The sequence below is a fragment of the Rhopalosiphum padi genome, chromosome 3 (assembly GCF_020882245.1).
Source record: "Rhopalosiphum padi isolate XX-2018 chromosome 3, ASM2088224v1, whole genome shotgun sequence".
NCBI classification, from domain to species: Eukaryota; Metazoa; Arthropoda; class Insecta; order Hemiptera; family Aphididae; genus Rhopalosiphum; species Rhopalosiphum padi.
In genome coordinates, this window is record NC_083599.1 from 38,544,634 (window position 1) to 38,568,615 (window position 23,982).

Here is a 23,982-nt window from a genome sequence, read left to right on the forward strand (position 1 = left end):
AACACTACATACCTATGGCTAGGCTATCTAGGAATTACGATACATCTAAGTTGAAAGCTAATGAAGAATATCCATTAAAAATTACAAAATGCTTCTACTTTGCTATTACATATGATTTTAAATACAAAGTATAGGGCTCATCCTTAATCACGTTGAATTGATTATTAGGTATAATAAATAATGATAATTCATATTCATAAAAGTTACGCTAATATCATCTTCAATAATTAAAACGTATGCGTCTCTATAGTCCTTTTCATAATATGACAGTATTATTTTATTTTTTCATTAAGCCTAATAACCTATATTTATATCTGTGTACTTATTTGACTACCTATCTAGTATTTTGGAAATTAACTCAAATATTTTTAAAACATTTTATTACTTGGTGAGAGTCCGGTAAAAGTTTATCTTACCTTTACTTTTATACTTATGAAGCTGCTCTTCAAAAGAAACTGAAAATAATAGGTGAACAATTCAAATAATGCAGATAATATTATATATTTTGTGCGTTAATAGTTTTAAAGATTCTCATTAAAAATATTAGGATTATAAAAAATAAATCCTCATCACATTTTTAAAATTTTCATCTCTATATTTATCATTATCAACATTGTCATTATCAATTATTATTATACAATTGTTATACAGTAGGTGTATATCGTATATGTATGTGAGTGAATAAGTGTATACATGTGTATTTGTGACTGTATGTTACGCATTGTCACAGTGATTAATTATTTTGTTTACACTGAAAAATATATGTTTTATGTGTATTACATATCATATAGTATATCGTAGTATACGGTAGTGTTAAACATCCATACATATTCAACATAATAGTATTAAACTTCTATTTTAAACAAATAAATAATTAATACGACTTGGTTTTTATAGGAACAGTATAGGCTTTTCATTTTCAGTGCTCGAAATAACAAATAATTCTATACCGAAACGCTTTAAATATATAACTAAAAAATAAAAATGAGTTCATGAAAGAGAAAAGTAGTTTAATTTTTTAACCAAATATCTTACTTAATAATTTTAATGATTAATAATTATTATTTATTAATTATTATTAAATATTGAGTAGATATGTTACAACAAATATTAGTTAATACTTTTTAAAATAAATATAATAAAATTGAATTCAATAATTTACAATGTTATTCATTATGGTAAAATAATTTCATTTTCAGTTTATAGAATAAAAATTGATAGTATTTCATACATTTATAAGAAAAAAAACATTCAAATATAATATTATAATGATTCACCAAAACAGCGTTTCGGAGTGGATATGTGTCTTTTCCGAGCACTGATTATTTTATCTTATTTTAAAAATCAGTATCGTTATAATTGATTTGCAAAATGTTTTAATTAATTACAACACCTTTTAACAAGACAGAAAGAAAGAGAGCAAATCCATGTCGTAACTTATGAGTTACAACAAAACAATAGTATAACTAATTTAACAATGAAAAATTATTCTATAATATTAATAGTAATGTATATATATACATAGACATGGTTATTAACTTTATAATATATATATATAATTATTATTATCATCGTTTAATATGTTTATTGTCTGCTGCCAATTAAATTTATAGGAAAAGAGCATTCGTTAGTGCGGCGGTGTTGGTATATTAATTATTTTAAATAATTTAAATATTAATTATAATACACACACTTATTATTATTGTATATATTATATTTATTTATATTTTAAACGCATCTATATTTTACATTTGTTGACCAGCAGTCTTGTATTTTAGTTCAAAATGAACATTATTCATAACATAATAAATTTCTAATAATAGTAGTATATTTCTTAATACCAACAAAGCCAACACTTCAACAATTTGCAAGATTATATAGATTTATAATAATTATTATATAATATTATTATCGTTTGTTGAATACACCCTGCACAGCTGATTATCTAATTTATTAGTAATTCAATCAAAAAAAAAAAAAAAATAATAATAATAATAATAATAAAATAAATAAATAAATAAATAATAATAATAAAACTTATCTAATAATTATAATAGTACATTTTAAAATTACAAAATATAACAAATAGATAGCGGAGAGGAGGGAGGGTAGATATAGGCTGTTTGTCTATAATGTATTTTATATATACATACATATTACAAACACATGTATTATATGATAATATATGTATATTGTATACACTATACATATTATACTAATAGCATTAAAATTATTTGTATTATATATTATCACAGCGGAAATAGCAAACAGCGGTGGCAACGATTTTTAACGAGTATAAAACTGATTTTTAAATTAAAATCAAGAAAGTAGGTAATATATTAATGTCATCTACCTATTTTATGTTACCTATGTTTAGTAAATTTGGTTTCTATTCTTAATAAATACTTAAATTGTGTTATTTAAGTTAAATTTTATATTGTCGCCGCCGGTGTTGCTTGCAGTTATCTTTCTCTCGACTCGTCATCACTCATCAAACACAATAAATAAAATCTACTTTAAGTAACAACAACAGTCTTTACAACAATTCTATCGTGGTGGTTATCGTTATTATTATTAATATTATTGTCTTCATTTTTACTATTAATGCCAAGATTATTGATAAACTTATTATTACTGTTAAAATGTTTTTCACTACTAACACTATTAATTTGGTTCTGACGGCTACTCGTATCTTGAGTCCTTCTTCTTTTTCGTCGTCTTGTTTTCCTCCACCACCAGTCTTTTTTGTTAAAGCTATTATTGTTATTATTACTATATTCAAGAGAAGTAATATCCACAGTATCCCTATTATTATTGTCATCATTGTTAACCACTTTTGCTTGTCTTCGACGCCTAAGACTCCGTTTAGTAACATCTTGCCGTAATTTCGTATCGGTAGATTGACCACTGATGTTTTCGTTAGAAATATGATGAGGCTGATAAGTAGACACATTATAGTTGACGTCTGTACTTGATGATTGATTTGATGCACTGGCAAGAGCACTATTATTGCAGTGATGCACGTTGTAAGAACAACATAGTACTCCGTCCTAAAAATAAACATTGTTTATTATTCACAAACGACAAAATGCAAGTTGGACGTCGCCGACAGATGCTCGTTATTTTGTCGTCATGGATGACACCGTATGCAACCAAAATAAAAATCTTCTGTCGGCGGAAACTAAGTATATATATATTATATTTATATATATATATATATATATATATAGGTATGTATAATAAAAAAAAAATTGTGCGCTGTCTAGTAATGTTTGCAAGGAGCATCATACACAACTATTTTTTACTGCAAGGTTTTATTTTTATCCCACTTAGTAACCACGAATGATTAATAAAAAAAACAAGAGAGTGAATGTGAGTGCATGCGTGCGTGATTTTATGAACATTACAACAATTATTCATGAGTGTAAAAACTTAAACGAGAGTAACAAATTACTCAAGACTATATTACGTGCTACCAGATAAATTCGTGCAAACTAAATTTTTAGATGTGCATGCGTGGTGGCGGTGTTTTTGATGGTCGATATAATATGCAACGATTGCAACGCGCTTAAACGCTGAAACATCGAACTGTAGATCGACATCGGAAATATGATTTACGATGAAAGGGTTAAGAAAAAAATCTATAAAAAGCTGATAAATATCGTACAGTAGAAAAGGTAATAAATTGATGTAATACATTATAATAGCAGTAGAGAAAGCCGAAATATATAAAGGTTATATTGGATAAAAAAAAGATGTGAGAGTTTACCGATGCACACAACACGCGATATTGCTCACCGATTGGGCGCAGTACGGCGGCACCTGAATGGAAACACACAAAATGTATATTAACACACACACAATCTAATAGAGAAAATAAAATCGAAAATATATGATAAGAAATATATAGTTAGTTGTGTAAAACAAAAGTACTTTGTTTTCCGTTACAGATTTGGTTCTTAAATTAAATATTGGACTTGTAAAAACAACATATTTTGTTAAGATCTCCAAAGGTATTAATTGCAAAAAAATGTTATTGCGCGACGCATCTATAATATTATTTACTAATTTTATTGAACGTAATAACAATTTATATTAATATTATTATGTAAATCAGCCAGTCAGCGTTATTAACACGCGCACACATTCATATACATTATACAATATACACACACTATATGCATGCACGACAAAGATACCGAATTACAAATATATATATTTAGAGGCATATATATATACATAATATAATAAGATTTCTAAGCGGCCTAACACGCGTCGGCTATAAAATAGATAATAACAATATTAATATTGTATATTCAAAATACGAGCCGTGCGCGTACATAAAATGTATATATTTTGTATTATTTTTTTTGCATTACTTTAACAGTACGTATATGTATAATGTATGTTTACACCATATAGCATGAATGATTTTCTCAGAAATGTTATCTACCTATACGGAGTGATTCATTTAACGAAGACACTTATCAGTTTTTGAAAACATTTATTTGTTTAATTTTAAACGTTAAAAAATAACATTTTTGGAAAAAAGTTATATTTTTTTTTACTTATTTGAATGCCAACATACATTTTTAATTTAATATTTTGAAACAAAATATTGTTCTGAGTATTTCGATCTAAAAAATCAAATTTTCGACTAGTAGTTGCTTAGTTATTTATAATATTTATAAATATTTAAAGTCTTGACAAGCGAATATAAAGACTATTTTTTGTGAGATACCACCGCACAAAACCATTGGAGTAATCAGTTATCTAAACCTTAAATACTTATGACTCATTTTAAGATACTTTTCCAAAATTTGATTTTTATGTATCGAGTACTCAAAACATATCGTATTTTTTGAATAAGAAATTAATAATGCATGTTGTTTTAAAAAAAAAATGTACAACATAATAACGATTTAAACCTAAAATAATATAATGCAATTCATATTTTAAAAAACAATAATAATTTTTTAAACAAAGAGTGTCTTACATTAAATGGATACCCTAATATTGTATGGTAGGCATGTACTATGATATTTTATAAATGAGTTTATTGCCCGTCAAAACATTATGAATCATGTCCCGAGTTAAAAAAATCGAACCAATGACAATATTATAATACTCGCTAATACCTATATTATATTACAGTTGTTACACGTTTTGTACAATAAGTATATATATGCATATATTATATTAATATAATAATATGTAAATTGATTTTATGACTAAGAATAGCGTTTCGTTTTTTCGTTTTCTTTTACCTTACAATCGCACGTTGTGCACATATCCACCGGATCATCCCAACGGGCTCCAGACTGATAGGCTCGTTCACCGTAAAAACACGGTTGGCCCGCGGACGGCGGCGTAGTGCTATTGTTGTTATTTCTGTTGTCGTCGTTGTTTTTGCTGTTATTGTTGCCCTTATCGCTGTGATAGTGGTATTCGCCGCCGTTGTCGTCGTCGTCGTCGTCATTGTCGTCGTCGTTTACTTCACCACCGCGGTGCCAGTCTAGTTGCTGTAGCTGTTGCTGCTGCTGGTGAAGACATGGATCAGCAGCGGTTATCGCAGTCATAGTCGTCGCTGCCGATGAAGCCGACAAAGTGGGTTTGGAATCGCATCTCGGTGCGCAGCAATCGGCTACTGGGTTGTTATATTCAGCAAACGTTGCTGCCGCGGAGTCTTTACAGCTGCCCGCGCCAGCGGGCAACATCGGTGGACACTGCATTGGCCAGCAATCTACTTGTCCCATCTATACAACAAGAACGGTTTATGGCGGTTATCAACATTATATTATGTAATTAAGATATTATCATACATTAATTATGATGTGTGCCATGGCATGGGTATCAGATTTTAAATGTGTGTTTGAAAAACCCATATAGGTACCCATATAATATAATAATATATATAAATATACCATAATTTATGTATCCTAGTTTAGCCATATTATGATATTTGTGGTAATTTGATTATTTTATTGACTCTACTGACGGATCAATATCATCTGGATACTTTTTTTTTTTAATGTTGTGATTGGAACCTTCCTGACATACTTGTAATCGTTGCATCTAACTTTTCTGTTTAAAAATGTTTTAATACTTTCTGTGGAGATGGGGTATACATTTGTATATTTCATAAACATTCAAAAATTCATTCAATGTATTATATTGAATAAAATATACTACATATATGGAATAATTTCATTAAAAAAAAAACAAATAATAATTATTGCTGATTTGATTCAATTGTACCTTTTTTTACCTTTCTACCTACTATGGAAAACATTTTATAACATGTATTTTACATATATTATATCCGAGCCCTCATATGTACACACATACACAGGTACATAATTATAATAAAAACATCATTTAATTTTTTTATTTACTCACTAAACACTCGCACGTCTGACATTGGTATATCCATTGTTGGCCACTCCGGAACCTTACGTTTGTCAATTCCTGATGAACACATGACGCTTGTGCGTTACAATGGGCGCAACAAATCGATTGTACATGATCGTTATTTGTGCAATCGCACTCAATTCGTGCGCAATGTAAGCGTCCACTTGTGCACGTGCAGTTAGTGCATTCTTTTGGTATGAACCAGGCGCCGTCATTCACTTCTGTCACCACATTACTGCCGTCCTTATACAAACAGCCTACACAACGTAGAAAAAAATATATAACAACACCTGAGTTTTAATTCGACAATGCGGTTAATCGCACATGTTATGATATTATATCAACTTACTTGATTTACATTCCGAAGATAAACCGACATTGGTGTTGGTTGTTGGACATTTGCATTCATAAGAACCTATGGTATTCACGCATGTAGCCGTTGAATGACAAGTATGGTTATTAATCGCGCATTCGTCGATGTCTAAACATTATTAACAAATCAAAAAGATATCATACATTAAAATATAGGTATACTAATTATTTCTTATATACATCATAGTCATAGGACTATGAAAAGTATGTACAGTAGGTTAGGTATATCCTAAAGTATAACATGTTATGGCGCACCAATAACTAATGTACGAGTAAGCATCACCAAAATAAATAAATCTATTTAATTAATAAGTAATTTTATGTAGATTTTTAATAGGGTTTTTCAAAAGTTTTCTATAATCCAATTTAATTTTAATAGAATGGATAAAAAAACAATACACGACTAGGTATATATATTTTTTCTAACAATTAAAAAAAAATTAAATTTAGTAAAGCAATGTAAGTCATTGTAATGAAAAAAAAAATTACTTCAAAATGTTTTACGACAGAGATAAATAAATCTACTGGTTTTTAAAAAATTAAATAACTTAAAATAAAATCGAAAGCACTGCTGATAGATTGATTTGTTTTTATCGATGTTTTTATGGATTATCATAAAAATTACGAATAATAATCAAAAGTGATTCAGACAAATACAATTAGTTTTTTGTTATATTTAACATATTTCGATATATTTTTATTTATTTAAAAAAATAAGATTAAAAATTTAGTTATTTTTAAAATTAAATTCCATAAACATTTTTAACTTGGAGGATGATTTTTGATATCAAATTGTACCTAATTGGTTCTTGAGAAGGAGAGTGTCAAATTATAAAATGCTAGTACTTTTATAATAATTGAATAATTGGGAAAAACTAACTAAATGTTAACTAACAGTGGAAATCGGAAATATTTACGTGTCACCAGTTTTAAACATAATCAATTTTATTATTTTGTTGGAATTCAAAAAAGAATAACCATAAACTTAAACTTTTACCAAATATTTTATAGTTTATAGACATTGGATGTTTTCGATCTTTATTTTTGTTTTAGTTAAAAATAGGCATTTAAAAGAAAAAACGATTTTTCCTATGACAATTTTAGTTATTTGATACTCTCATGTTTACCCTACGAGCACCGTTTTCATATATTAACTATAAATAATGCTCTTACCTTGACACATTGTGCCTAACGAAGACGACCAGGTCGATTCCATGGCATTTAAATCACTAGTAGCTGTGGTGGCGATGTCGGCCGAAGTAGGATACATAACCACGTTTTGATAGCCCGGGCTACATGCACAGTAATACCACCCAGCCATATTGACACAACGGGACGAAGGGCCTAGACATCCATGCGCCCCGGTGGTACACTCATCTACGTCCAACTCGCAAGCAGGCCCTTCAAACGCGTTTGGGCACGAGCACACGTCCGGCCGTGAGCATACGCCGCCGTTTAAGCACTTTTGCTGGCACACAGCTGTAAAATACGTATATCATACAAATAGTTGGATTTAATATAAAATGTGACCAATTGGTTAGATCCGTATAATATTATTAGAAAAAATAAGTTTAAATATATATATTATAAATATAAGTTTTATATTGAATACTTTAAGTAAATACTTCTTTATAACTTTCGTAAGTAACGCTAACAACAATAATTATTCATAAAAATGTCTATTATCAGTATAAGCTGAACCAATGAAGGGTTTACGTTATATAAGAGAAACTAATTAATAAAATACGGACCACTATGTTATTAAAACTATGTACACTCACGTCTGCAAGTGTATCCATCCCCTTCGTAACCGTCCGCGCACTTGCAGCTGTAACTGCCCGGAGAGTTGGCACAAATAGCATGTACGTGACACGGTGGTTCTGCACTGCTGCACTCGTCGATGTCCACACATTCGAACCTATTGAGATGTGCATATCCGGCGTTACACTTGCACGAATACGATCCAGGTGTGTTTACGCAAATCGTCGTGTTCACGTCGCAGTGATGTCCGTTTTGGCCGCCGACGCTCGAGCATTCGTCCACATCTGAATATTATGAATTCGATTCATGTTAGTATCAAATCTAATTATATGCACATAACGCTATTAAGACGCGTTATTATTAATGTAATAACGCAAGTTAACAAGCTGAATTTATTAATACTGTTAGTTACCATCACACTGTAAACCGGTACCGGCGTACCCAACAGCGCACGCACATTTGTGTGTGGTTTTTAGATTGATACAAATAGCGTTCGGATCACACGAGTCACGTCCACCTCGTGCACAATAATCGACGCCTGCATAAGCGTTTGCATACAATACACACACATACAAGATTAAAATCAAATTAATAAAAGGCGTTATAAATACAATAATTGATCAAGGTCATTTTCCAATCCCCAGGACACATTTCCCCCATTTTTTGAAAACATTTTTCCTTAAAATTTACTATAATATAGTAATTGTATTTTTTGTTATTTTTTTTTTTTTAGTATTTTAAAAATGATTAATTAATACAACAAACACATTATTTACAATTGTACTCGTAAACCACCTGGAAGATTAAGATTTCCAAATGGTCTAAACTCTCATTGACTATTGTAAATAATTATTTAAATACAAATTGTTATAATAAAAACAACATTCAAAAAGTAACATGCGAGTTTAAATGTTTGTTAAATTGTAACTGTTAGTACTTAGTAAATAATAATATCTATTATTTCATACTAAAATAATACTAATACTTAGTAACAGTAACATTTCGATGATTTTTTTATCAATGTCTTGTTTACATTTTCAAAAAGTATTTATTATTTTATTACAACATGTGTTGTTAATTTTTACACATGGTTACAGAATTACGGTAAAATATTGAGGGTTTTGAAAACATATCGAGACAAACACTGTTATAACTTATAAACTTATTATAATGTCCATGTTTAAAATAATTTTTTTAAGAAAAATATTTTTTAACAACCAGTGGTTATTATTTAGTTATTGCCTATTAATAGTGTGCATAGATAACTTCAGTTAATGGGTACTTCATACTCAAGTTGGCAACGTATTGAAAGCAATATTTACTTCCGAACCCCTAATAATTTTAAACTGTTGGCATATGTGACATATGTGTAAGATTAAATGCACATGTTTTAAGACATGTGTTACTAAGAAGGTTATATACTTAAACGTATCTTATTTCTTTGTAAGTCACGAATATAGGGGAAAAGTATTTTGTAATAGTTAAAAGTTATATTACGTATATTATAGTAGGTTTATACATAGGTATACGTATAAAATAGAATATTGACATTTTACCACAACAATATGGTATATTCTTTAAATTATCTAATTATCTTTATCCCTTTCTAATAATTTTATTTTTATAAACTTATATTTTCTATTATTTTTTATTGTTCTAATGTAAAAGGCATAAAATTTAAATATACTGTTTAAATTGCATTTAATTTTGAGTCAGCATATAATTGATACAATCAAAAAGAAATAAACCTTAATATATTATTTATATATCATTCTCTCTTATATAATTATTTGAATACCTAACTATTCAACTATCATATTGTATTTTATGAATTAATTTAAATTTCTAGTGATTCTACTATTCTATAGGTATATAATTGATTTTAAATTTTATTGTTTTGACTATTTTTTACAATGAAGTAAAATAGTAAGTAGTCAGTATAAGTATCATTTTATAGCCATGTTTTTTTAACAAACATTTATGAAGATATTGAATTTGTTTGGACATTGATTAAGGAAAATTTGTCAATATTTAACAACACTCGATAAAAACTGAATGATATTGTTATACAATCTTACCTGGACAAAATTTGCAACATTGATCAGGTACGGAAAATTGTTCAGATATATCACATTCTAAGACTGGACATTGAGTTTGTGCGTCTACTTTGTCACACTTAACAACTCCATTGAGACAAATGCAGGTCAAGCATGGTTCCAAATTGACAGTTTCACCATGTTCGAATAGAATATTACCTTTGGTTCGGCATGATTCTAAAAATAATAGTTACATTACATTATAGTGTAATACTTATGACTTATGATACACGTATAAATTGTAATAATTTTATAAATAATAAATATTGTGCTAACATACTTTGACAAGTGTCGCAACATTCACCAGAATTTCGTATTGGAAATTTGCAATTAACATTGGGACATCTAACCGGTGAACATTCTACTTGACCACGCTGAAAATATGATGTGTACATTTTATTCTTTAACTGATTTATTATTTCATATGGATCATGTTAATGGCACCACATTGGTAGTTGGTACTTACCACACATGTACACGTTTCGCATTCATGTTGCCACACTGATCCGTCGACTTTCATTACTGTATTATTACTTCGTTCGTCGTACTGTACGCATGGTTTTCGACATTCACACGTTTCCAATTCGGCGATTCTCGTTTCGGCCGCTTCAAGCTATATGTAAAACACATTGATAAGTTTTTTCCAACTTTTAACTTTTGACTTTTACGTACTTTGTCACTCAACAAATGTACAATTTTGTTCAAGTTTTCCATTGTTTTTTGCATGGCGATGAATTGACCGCACGTTGGACATGATGTATCCAGGTTAGGGCACTGCACACGTTGTCCATCTGCCCCTCTAATCAACCGGACGTCTTGTAAAATTCCCTATTAACGATAGGTTTATCTCGTGTTCATTTTCAAACATTTTTAATTATTTTACAATACCTTGAAAATTGAATGTACTCCTCTGTTGCGTTGGCCTACGTACAGATCTGGCGATCCTAGAAAACTAGTGTCAGCTGGTCCGGCGGCCAAAGTTCGCGTGTATACGAGCCGGCAGTCTATGAACAGGCGTGCTTGGGTACCGCTCAGTGTTACGGCCACAGCATGCCAATGGCCATCAGCCAGGGCATATGCAAACACTTCAGTATGAACACGACGGCTACTTTGAGAAACATAGTGTAATCTCACCTCGTCTTTACGTCCGCTCGATTCTAATTCCAAGTATCTTTAACCACACCAGCGTAATTAATGTCAATATTGATTTTTTTCATTCTATTTATTAATTATTTTTAATATTTGTATTGGTGATACCTGTTGGAGTCGAGAGAAAAAGATACTATAGAACCAGTATTTGCACGTTCTTGCCGTACTACTGCCGCTATAGTCAATTCGTCCGCACCTCGTAACAATTGAATTGCACGTTTGTAAACAATGTCAGGAACTTTTAACTGTCTCAGTGCACCTAATTTGTTTAAATAGTATGAATCATTTAAATAGCTCAAATAGTTTGTTGATTTATTATTTAATTTTTAATCAATTTATTATAGATATACCTTGCATACTATATGCTGGTCTTAACCGGTTAGGAGGAAAAACATAGGGATTAGAAAATTCATCTTCTGATACAGTCACAAGTAGGACTCCCAATGTAAAACTAGTAGTATCACTTTTATTACTACCGCTATAATGATGTTGATAATTGTGGTATATTTGCATAGTAGCTTCAAGCAAATCCAAAATGGCCAACGGTGAATTAACTTCGTTCACGGCGAAATAATTGATATTATTTTGGGTAAGTGTTGAAGCTATTTTTATAAAAAAAAAAAAAAAACCATAATAAATAATATGTATAGCATATATAATGGACAATGGACATAACACATAACGTATATGATATAATTATTCTGTCAATTTAATTTATAAGGTTTGCAATCGTTATACTCATAGTTCCTAAACTCGCTTACCCGGATACTCAAAGTAACTTCAAGTTAAAGTTTGGTTTGGATTATAATTAATACTATTATGTCTGGAATGTTGATACCATAAACTTCACTTAAGTGAAGGTGAAACATAATATTTAAATTTAAAATGTTTCTTTATGCAATGTATAGCAATACCATTTTGTATGTAAAATTATTAGTTATATAATAAGGTAAGTTAAAAATACTATTCTTATATAGTTATTTGATAAGTATGTATTTAAAATAGATATTTTTAATCGAAAATATCTTAAAAATTCAGAAAATAAAAGACCTTTAGTCAAAGTTAGAGTCTAACATGGGAATTTAAAGTTATGATTGGTCTAAATAAAGCTTGTTAATATTACAAATATATTAACATTTGCTGATAAATTTACTGTTGAGATAAATAAAAATTAAATATTGTTTCTACTGTATAATTAATATGTATGTATAACTCTATATTTGATTTTAGACAAATAATGATAAAAAAGGGTAATATGTATAATCAAAAAAAAAAAGTGTCCAAATGTTAATTGTGCTTTTTAAAGTCGAAAAAAATAAAAATAAATTTGATATGCTGAATGTGTTCTACAAAAATATAATTAATTAATTATTTAACATGTATGATAAAAACAATAATTTTATGAACATAAAAGTATTTTCTTAGTGTTAAATAGAGATTTGCTTGAATGGATTTTGACGATATATAATTATCACACATTTTAACGGAATTAATAATCTTCATTTAATCTTAAAAACAATTGCAAGCATAATAGCGTTAAAATATATTTTTATACTTATTTATTTAATATATAAAGTTTTTAAAAAAAAAAATGGATAGGAATTTGTAAATTTAAAAATATAAACGTATTTATTTTATTATCATTATGTTTTTTTATAGTTTGGATAAAGTAAATTTTATAGAAAATTCTAATCTTCATAATTATAGTTTTATTTTAGTTTTATTAATAGTTCAGTAAAGTATAAATTATTATGATCAATAAATTAATTAGTGACTATTCTTTAGTAAATTTATGTATTTAATGGATGTATAATGTAGTTTGGAATACATAAAAATCTAAAATTCATGTATACATAAACTGTATAATATATAACTTTAGTAATAAAAGAATAACTATACAAAAAACTTTAAGAACATTTTTACTATTCTAAAATGTATTCAAAACTACATTATTGCGAAATATATAGTTTCCTAGTTCTATTTTAAACATAAAAACTATTTTTAAATAAATTTAAATTTTTTTAAAGTTAAAGTTTTAAGTTCAGTTTTTGTCTTTACGTGTGTTTTCTAATACATTTTATTACAAATTAAAAGTTCTTATGTATAGAAACTGTTATGATTCAAAATTATACTCTTCAGATAAGATAATCTATATAGTTATTTATAGACATCATTGAATAGTTAATATTTATAGTAATACCATATTATTTAAAGCAATATATTTAATTTTATGCTGAATAAATAAATAAAAATAAAATTTTAATAGAGTTTATGGTTTTTTTTAAAATGCTATTAGATTTTGGTATTTATATTTCATACAAAATGTCAAAATGTGTATAATAATAAATTAAAATAAACAGTAAGACAAATAATTCAAAGAAAAGTTGGATTTCCAATACAATTTATACTCCACTACATATTTAACTATAACATATAAATACAAAAAAACAATAAATATAAAAATAATATACTGATAGTATGACTTCAGTATCTACTGTAAAATTTAGCTTTATCTATCTGTAATAATATTTTTCCTATTATTATTTAGTGTAAATTTTATAAAGTGTAATACAATTAAAATAGTACTTCATTAGGTTCCTAATAGACAATTGTAGTAATTGTAGTAGGTGTTATAAGTTTCATCTAGTCATTAAAAATACACTATACCCACAGCATGTGTTATATCCTTCGTATAAACGTAGAACATATTATACGAAATAAACAAAGAACCAATCTTGTGCTGTTAGCTTTATTAATATTAGAGCGAATTCATAAATTACTGCAGCTTAAAAGTAAGAATATTATTTTTTGATTTTTCAGGATATTTTAATTTTTAAGGGAGTTATGATAATTTTTATATTTTGAAATTTGACATACCTAATTCGTTTAACTACAGGTCAGTTCACTTTAATCTCAAGCTAACAAAACAAAATTGGCTACATCGAAGACAAAATATTTTTACGTTTATAAGAAGACGACAACACCTGCGGATATGGTGTTTATATATATATATATATATATATATATATTGTGGTATACCACAATATAATACACCTAATATATATATGAATAATATAAACTAATTAGTTCATAAATGTGTAAATGCATAATACACTAAATGTAACATTAAGTAAATTATTTATTTCAAGAAGGTATTGCATTATAGTCCACAATTTCTTATCTTGCAAACAGATAATACCTATTGAAAATAGTACAATATTATCAATTTTTTATCAGTGTTACTATTTATTTTTCAGCTCTAGCTACGTAGTTATTAGCGATTATAAATATTTTTGAACCTAGTCAAATAAAAAAACCATAATAAGCTATATTATATAGCTATGATTTAATAGTATATGTATAGTAGATCATTTTCAAATAAATTACAAATCTACAATTATATGGAAGTTATAAGGATGTTAGACTAAGACAAATAATTTTATTTTTAATTTTAATGTGGCATTTTATTAAACATATGGAAATAAACTAGTATATAGTATAGTATTGTTTATGACTATTATATCATTGAAGCTTATTAGCTTACATAACAAGAATATTATATACAAATAAAATAATAAGTTATTGACTAATGTGTGTTATCTTTTACACTTAGTCCTTACAAAATAATTTCGTTTATCTATTGTTTATTGAGTAGGTACTGATATCAATTTTCAGTTTTTAAGACTAACTACTCAATAATAAAATTGTTTTCTATGTATTATTTCTACGATTTGATCACACGAATGCACAAATTAAAAATCTGTTTTTTATAGCAGTAGACATTATTATACTGTGTTGTATAAATAAAAAAAACCTTACGTCAAAAAGAAATAATTAAAACATATTATTTTCTATTGTATAAGAACCTTAACTAAATAACTAATATTTTATACGACAAATATGTATTGATTATAATGAATAAAACATTAAGTACACAGTATAAATCCGTATAATTTGAAAATGGTCTATGCCATCTTTAAAAGCAATAATAATATTATAATATATATGTAGGGATGAGTTAGTAATGGAAGCAGGAGATTACACCCTATAGCACCACCGCTGTACGATAAACATAAATAATTGTTACATGCGGTAGGCTGGTCATAAATTTAAAAATTATGACATATTAATAAAATATATTAATTTTGTTTAATAGTAATTGATAATTAATTTTGGTTGTTAATTTTAATTGAATTAGTAAGCATATTTAGTTTATAACATCACCTTTGTGTATGAGTACCTAATAAATATAATATGGGTTAAGATAAATAAATATATATATATATATATATACACAGTATATATACAGTATATATGTATAATAAATATATTATACATAATATGTACAGTTTTAATATTTATTAAAGGTAATATATATTCTAATTCTGTTCAATCTGTTGTACGATCATCATCATTATTTATTAACAAAGTAATCGTAATATTACATTACAGACTAATGGTTTTATTGTTTGTGATTGAATCCAAAATGTGGTAAATGCATTTTAATATAATATATGAACATTGATCGTACTTAGGAATCAGCGGAATATTTTGGGTTCAATGTCCCTTATTATATGATTTATAGTTAGGTACCTATATTTTTAAAAAAAACTCTCCTTATGTGTGTTATACATATACTTAAATACTTATTATATTTTAATAATATAAAAGTGTATATAGTACTCTAAATCTTTAAAAATACAAGTCATGTCTTTAATTTTTTTTTTTATCATGGAAACCATTTTCTCAAAATTAATTATGTTAATTGTCAGTAGAATTTTTACGATTTAGGAAATTCGAGGTACTAACCTATAAAGAAAAATACTAATATCTGTTATATGCATCGCTAAGAAGCTCTGAAAGATACACGCAAGAAAGCACTAAAACTGAGTAAAACATCATCACTAGTACGACTTAATATTTAGATAACCCGCATGTTCTATCATCACTATCACTTTAATGGTATTATAATAATTTATTGGCCATCAGATATAAAATATCGTACCATTCGGTACCATTTTGTCGAGTATTATTTTAGCTATTAATCAATCCTTGCACCCTCGTATTCTTCAAATACACCCCTTTTTTTCTATATTATATTGTCTCGGAGGAACCAACTTTTATTTTTATTTTTACTATACGTGAGATATGAACATGTGTAAAACATGAAAATAATTCTTAAAAGTGGGTACAAGTATAATAATAATTAGTAATAACGCACGTGTATATCGTCATTGTTGTCATTATATAAAAGTTTATCGAACTCATGATGAGCTACGCATATTTTTTTTTTTATTAGGATTGAATAATTCGCAGTATTATCCTATAGTGAAAAAAATCGCAGTCGATTATTAATTTATATTATGTTTTCGAGAAATGAATGTCGTCATCAGCAGCGTTTAGCCCAGTCAAAATCGCAGCATTTGTAAATATTATATAAAACGGCGCGTGGCTCAATTTTAGGCTCTCACCTTTTCTCACACTCACTTAAATATGTCATAGATGTTACGTAATAAATGTAGAGTTTTTGACACGTAAGTGGTGATTAATAAAAAATTAACCTAATTTTAGTGAATATTTAAGTATCATTATTAATTATAATATATATTAATATATATAATACTGAATAATCAATAAAATATTGGTATAAATGAATATATAGGATAGGTATACATTATTTTGATTTTTATGCAAATAATTTTAAATGTATCTATATCGGAGAGCCTGATGATAAATCAATTTATTTTTTTTTAAAAAACAAGCTAAAACGTAATTGTAATTTCAGTGACGATTAAATGAAATAATACTGATTGGCAGGCCAAGAACTTTTTTTGACTAATATTTTACCAAAGTTATTATATATTATAATTAAAAATAAATAAAATGCTTTTGGTTATAATCTTAAAATAAATAATATTTTATCTTTATGAAATTTTTTAAATTATTAATATCTCATTCATCAATAAATTCTATCGCGCGACATCATCGACGCCAAGTTACAGCCAAATTGTATAATCCACACTACTTAAAAATAGTTTATTATCTGTTAAACAAAAATATATATTTCTATGTCTTGTTCGCGTGCCACATGTACCACAACCACACCACAGCACAACTGTTGGTGTATAATAACGACGACATGTGTACTATATAATGACAATTAATGATACTTCAGGCACTAGACACACACATACTCGTATCGCGTTACCAAAAACGGGAAAATAACATTAAATATGTACTTTTGGGGGGTTTCACACGGCTGACCAACGTTGACAGCAGTACAGCACGTGTCTTTAATTATTATTACCGTCAAGTGGCGTAGAAGAAATGGTCTGTGAGAGGTATAAAGAAAAGAAGGCAATGTGTGTGCATTCATGTGCATTGAGATGTGATATTATGATGGTGCGAAGAGACACGGTAAATTAACAGCTGGTCAGTCGGTGACACACGATAGTGTGTGTGTTCATAACGATCAGTAATGGCAACGAACCAAATACTCACCAATATTAAGATAATAAAGTAATTTTTGAAACGTTAAACGTTATTTATTTATGAAATTTATTACGTCTACAAGGATGTTTATAAATGACATTTCTATTTCGATAACATGGTTGTATAATATGTCTAACGTAGGATTTATCTTTTAAAAAACATTTTCATTTTCCGTTTGTTTAAAATTAAAAATATAAAGGACACAAAAACAAAAAAGAATAGTATACGTATCCTACGTAGTGCATGTAAGTGTGAGACATTAAATTTTATATTATTACGGCGACAGACGATGCTAATATGTTATAATACATGTACCACTACAGTAATGTGTCAGCGGTTATATTATTCACTGCCATCGCTCGTACTCATAGTAAAAATTATATTACAGACGTAGCAGTAATAATTAGTATCAGATGGTCGCTGAGTAAAATCAAGACAAATTAACATAAAATATGTATACATTTTGGTTTGACCTCATCCTCTGAGTAGTTTAGGATACTTCTGTTATATAAGAAAAAATGAAAAAATGAGAAGTGTTTTACTTAAATTATTGTAAATAAAACGGTATTAGTTATCATTCTTAAAGATTATCGAGATTAAGAAAAATAAATTAAAAATAATATAGAAGCTGAGTTAGGGGGGGTCGCTGTAATGTGAGTCTTTAGAAAATGAAGTTTAAATAAAAAACGTCTCTAAACAGTTTTACCAAAATGCGATAGTTTATACTTTTTCATTATTATTTTATTTTAGTCACAATTTTCTCCAAAACGCTTGATGCTTTCTGTAAAAGTTATGGCTTTTACGACCTCTTTAAACAAACTACGAGTATCATCCGTATCTATTGGATTTTCAATCTATATACTCGTAGAGTTGAAATATAAAACATTTTAGGACTTTCTTACTACCCAAACAATATTTTATGAAAATAACCATGATGAAAGATATAAACTAAAAATCCACACATGTACTTATTGTAAAATATGCAATAGAAAACGAGAATGGATTGTAGATTAATTGTAGATACACGTTAATTTTATGATAATGATGGTGGAGTATTTCTTTTATTTATGTATTTTTTTAATTCAACGTTTGTATCGTGTAAAAAAAAATAAACAGTGACGTCTGCGGACGACATAGTGGCTTATTGAAATATACATGCCTTGGCAAATGGTGACGCAAATTTTTTTCGTTTAACTAAATATAATATTTAATTCACATTAATCGTAAATGTGATACCTAAATACACATTTTAGCACTCGGCCGTACAGTAATAATCGATTGCATATGGTTCCAAATAATTAACGTTAATTCGACAATTCAAACACGATAATTTTGATTTTTTTCGCTCTCATACTATTCACTCAAATAAAAGATTACCTGAAGGAGATAATCCGCCTTTCATTGGTGCTTGTAATAGCTTCTGTGCTGTCGATATCCGTGGTGTTAATACCGCGAGCGCCAACAACACAGCCGCCACTACCGTAGTAGGCCGCCGTCGCCACTGCACCCGTCTGCAGGTATATAGCATAATATCGCAGCGGCCGCAAAAATGTTGCTGTTTTGTGTGTGTATGTTTTTTTATGCTACTAACGATCAATCATTGATTGAGAGTGATAGTGGGTGGCTACCACTGAGTTTTGATTCTTTGACAGCAATCTGTACTGGAAAAACACAAAAACAAATTTCCACCGTCAATATCAGGTGTTCTTTTTTCGTTTTTACATAATACTATAAATTTTCGTAACAATATCGCGCAACCGCACAACTGTGCAACAAATGCTATAACTGTAATAATTGTGTTATATTAACTTTTCGGTTAATGGACGACAGTCGGAAGTAACGGCTAATTTCCAAATAAAATATGATATTAATGCTCGACGACCGCAGCCGCCACATCGATTCGGGTAGGCCATTACCGCCACCGTCGTTATATAGCTTAACGACCGACCGGCGACCGTTCCGCGACATCACCTTCTACCCCTTAAGATACCCTCTAAACAATTTCGTATATAAAAATAATTTTACAGGAGTAATTGATTTTTTTTTTCATTAATTACGTTTAAACTAGAATGTTGTTTGCAGGGGTTTTCTAGTATTTTTTCATATCCAATATATTATATCAAACGAGCACTCTGAAATATTATTGGTTTTTGGGTTCATAAATCACGGTGGGACGTATACTAGCTTATTAGAAACAAATATGTAATAACGTATCTACTTGCGATTAATGTTTTCATTGCATGTTCATGGGCCATAAATACAGCTTTCAGGAATCGAAAACCATCGTATAACTAATATAGAAAACCAATAGCCTAAAAACTTTAACAAATGCATTACGAATTCGTGAATAAATTATATATGCGAATAAACTATCTAATTCAAACTTGTAATAAATATTAAAAAAAATTTAATTTGCAAATTGTTATTGAATAATAACGACTAAACTCTGTCAGAAATGGAACCCATTTAATTATTTTATCGGCGGTAACTTTTTATTACTGCATACCTAGTATAAACGAGTTTAATGAAAATCATTGGAAGTGCTACAATGAAAATGTAATATATTATGTGTATTATATTGTGTATTATATTATAATGCATTTAATAGACGTATGGAATAATGATAATAAAAATAAATCGAATATTATACCTGCTATGAACTTTTGGAATTATAGAAAACAAAAATGGTGATAGCGATGAATATTTTCAAATTTTAACATTTTGAATAGGGTTTTGGTGTAACTCCATCTTTCAGTATACGTACATGGTGGCGATTGAATAAAACGGTAAAAAAGTATACAAAACGCAATTTCACATTACGCTCTTGTCCCTGCGGCAGGCTGCACGATCGAAATATTATAAAAGGTACCCTCGACCGTCATAATAATCCGTAAACATCACGCCTAAACACGGTGTCAAAATACTATAACAGTCGACACCGAACACAAAAGTGTACCCACAAACACCGGGTTATGTGATTTTCACCCACCGCGGGCACCTGTGTAATATTAATAATAATAACATGTGTGTGCGTGTCGGGCGGTGGAATTATAATATTGGCACAGGGGGACGCGCGTATGTTATAATATTATATCAGAGCGGAGTTTAGTACGCGCGATGTACGAGTATTATGCGTATTACGGCGAGCGGCGACACAGTCGTCCCGGCGGGCATTACAAACAACAACTGTGTAATAATATACATATATATTATTATATTATTATATACCTGGCCACCGTCGTTATATATATATATATATATATATACATAATATTGGATTAGTCGTGTGTATATATGGTAATCGCGTGTACCTACACATCGAGAGAGCCGTATCGAAGTATTTTGTCGGAGAAACGATATATGAAACGCGCGGGTACCGACGACATAATAATACTACTATAACGTGATGTTGTAATATTTTTTAGCGCACCGCCGAAGTGGTCGACGACGAGTGACATTATAGGTGTTTTATTATACATCATACAGCGTAACATAATATTATCATGTCGTTATAATAATAATAATAATAATAATATAATATCCAAAACAATATAAAATCGGTAGGTAGGTATACACAATAACAATGAATAACAACAACATAATATTATGATATCGTGTATACGTACGGGCGAAAAACGGAATCGGATGCAATAATTACTTTTTCTGTTGTTATCAGCAACTGCACGATAACGACTGATGCATCGGGTGGTGTTGCTGGTGCTGGCGCATTTTTATCACCGCCGTAACTATCGATCCGGAAGACACCACGTGCTGCAGCCAATGCCGTCTTAACCGTCCGACCCGATCCGAGCAGTCCATGCGTATTGCCGTACACATAGCACCAATCGAGAATGCAGGCCGCAGTGGTGCACGCGATCTATATATATATGCGTTATATATCGCGCTGTGTTACACCTTTCGGCGATGCACCGCCGCCGCCGCTGCCGCTGCCGCCGCTCGCGAACTTTTCACACGAACAAACCGATAATTCGCTATTCGCTACAATATAATATTATAATATTATAGATATGCGTATATTATTATTGTATTGTGGATTTTGTATAGGTAGATACACAACGAGACCCGACGAAATGAACTGCGGCGATTTCGAATGGCATAAAAAAATAAAATTCGTAAAGACGCGAGATGACGCGGCCACGTCTTGATGATTATTACTGTCGCGACCAAAGCGCATATAATTTACACACACACGCGCGCGTAGAATACTCGGTCCGTACAATAATTAGCTGCAGCAGTATTTAGCGCGACTGCGGTGCTATATGGTTCGGACGGACAACTGCGGTACAGGAGCAGTAGAAACAGCCGTAGACACGGTAAAGCAGCCGTATATCAATTGTGCGCGTACGCTATTAATTCGCGTGTAATGTCCAATTTAAAAATAACGATTTTAATGTGGCCGAGAAAAACGGAAAACGAGACGCAGTAAATGCAATTTAATAATATTATACAATGACCGCACGACACGGCCGTCCGTCGTCGTATATAATATTTTATTTACGTAGAAAAAAATGTATACATATACGCGTATAATATGATATGATATTATTATGATATTATAATTTAATATAGTCACCCCGTTGCTTCAGGTCGACGTCGCGATACTGCACCCGTGCTCGCGAGCAGTGGTCGGCGGACTGACTGACTGACTGACTGACTGACTGACTGTGACCGACCGAGCCGAATGGAAAACGAGTGTGGCACGCGCGCGAACGCCTATATGCGCGTGTAATTATTTTGCCGCCGCGGTGGTGGACTCAATAATATATCGTCGTCGTAGTGCCGAGGAAGAGATACGCACACGCACAAAAATTAATATATGTTTATATATACGTGTGTACTTGTGAGTGTGTGTGCGAAAAATGAAAACGCTTACGCGACTCGTTTAGATGAAAAAAAAAAATTTAAATAATAATTTTTTCACTCTCTCGACTCTCCGATGTCTGCTGCGTCTATGCGCGCGTGTGTTCGTATGTGTGCGCGCGTTGCGTGCCGTCGCCGGTGTGTGGTGCCGGTGTTGGGTGCTGCCGTCGCCGCTGTCGTCGTCGTCGTCGCTGTCGCTGTCGTCGTCGTGGTCGCCGTGATCGTCGCCGTGGTCGTGATCGTGATCGTGGTCGAGACGACACTGCCGTCGCCGCCACCACCGTCAGGCTACTCGACTTGGTTCGTACACCGGCGGCGTGTGCCAAAAAAAAAAAAATAAAAAAAAATAAAAAAAAAAAATAAAAAAGAGAGAAAAAAAGGAAAAAAAAACTGAAACGATTATTGTGCGGCGGGGATCCCTCCACCACCCCGTCACACCCCCGCCACGGTTGTCCCTCCCCTTCCCCGTCACACACTCACACACACACACCGTCATCTCCACCACCGCCACCGCCACCCCCGCCACCGTACCGGCCGACCCGGAGCCGGCGGTCGCGCGCACAGCTGTACATACGCGCGCACCCGTCCGACGGCGGCTGCCAACGACGTCTACGGCGGTAAGGGGCGGCGAGGTTACGTAGGGGAGGTGGGGATGGTGTATAATCCCTCCGCTCTGCCATCGACACGGACCGTTGACACCACCACCGCCACCACACCGACACCGCCGCCGCCAGTCCGCCCCGCTTTGTCGCTCGCGCGTATATACACCATACGCGCTATCGTCCATCCATCCGTCCGTCCGTCCGTCCGTCCACGCTCT

The 23,982-nt window shown here is 30.4% G+C and overlaps 1 protein-coding gene across 9 annotated transcripts; it reads right to left on the bottom strand.

The window, feature by feature from the left end:
- Nucleotides 1-569: 569 nt before the first annotated feature.
- LOC132924342 (protein kinase C-binding protein NELL1-like) lies at nucleotides 570-23,454 on the bottom strand. Of its 9 annotated transcripts, none has more exons than XM_060988580.1 (18): nucleotides 22,876-23,454; nucleotides 21,940-22,158; nucleotides 19,659-19,942; nucleotides 12,140-12,391; nucleotides 11,898-12,048; nucleotides 11,529-11,811; nucleotides 11,313-11,468; nucleotides 11,107-11,253; nucleotides 10,921-11,014; nucleotides 10,623-10,817; nucleotides 8,957-9,082; nucleotides 8,565-8,828; nucleotides 7,957-8,262; nucleotides 6,761-6,892; nucleotides 6,400-6,668; nucleotides 5,268-5,756; nucleotides 3,770-3,822; nucleotides 570-3,050 (listed from the first exon to the last, which is right to left on the bottom strand). In XM_060988580.1, exons 3-18 carry the CDS (start codon nucleotides 19,807-19,809, stop codon nucleotides 2,537-2,539), a joined length of 3,582 nt encoding a protein of 1,193 aa, XP_060844563.1. In that variant the 5' UTR covers nucleotides 19,810-19,942; nucleotides 21,940-22,158; nucleotides 22,876-23,454; the 3' UTR covers nucleotides 570-2,536. The 9 variants fall into 9 exon arrangements, with proteins under 9 accessions (XP_060844563.1, XP_060844564.1, XP_060844567.1 ...); XM_060988581.1 differs by having other exon boundaries at nucleotides 19,659-19,937; nucleotides 21,940-22,280; XM_060988584.1 differs by having other exon boundaries at nucleotides 3,799-3,822; nucleotides 21,940-22,280.
- Between the last annotated feature and the right edge of the window lie 528 nt (nucleotides 23,455-23,982).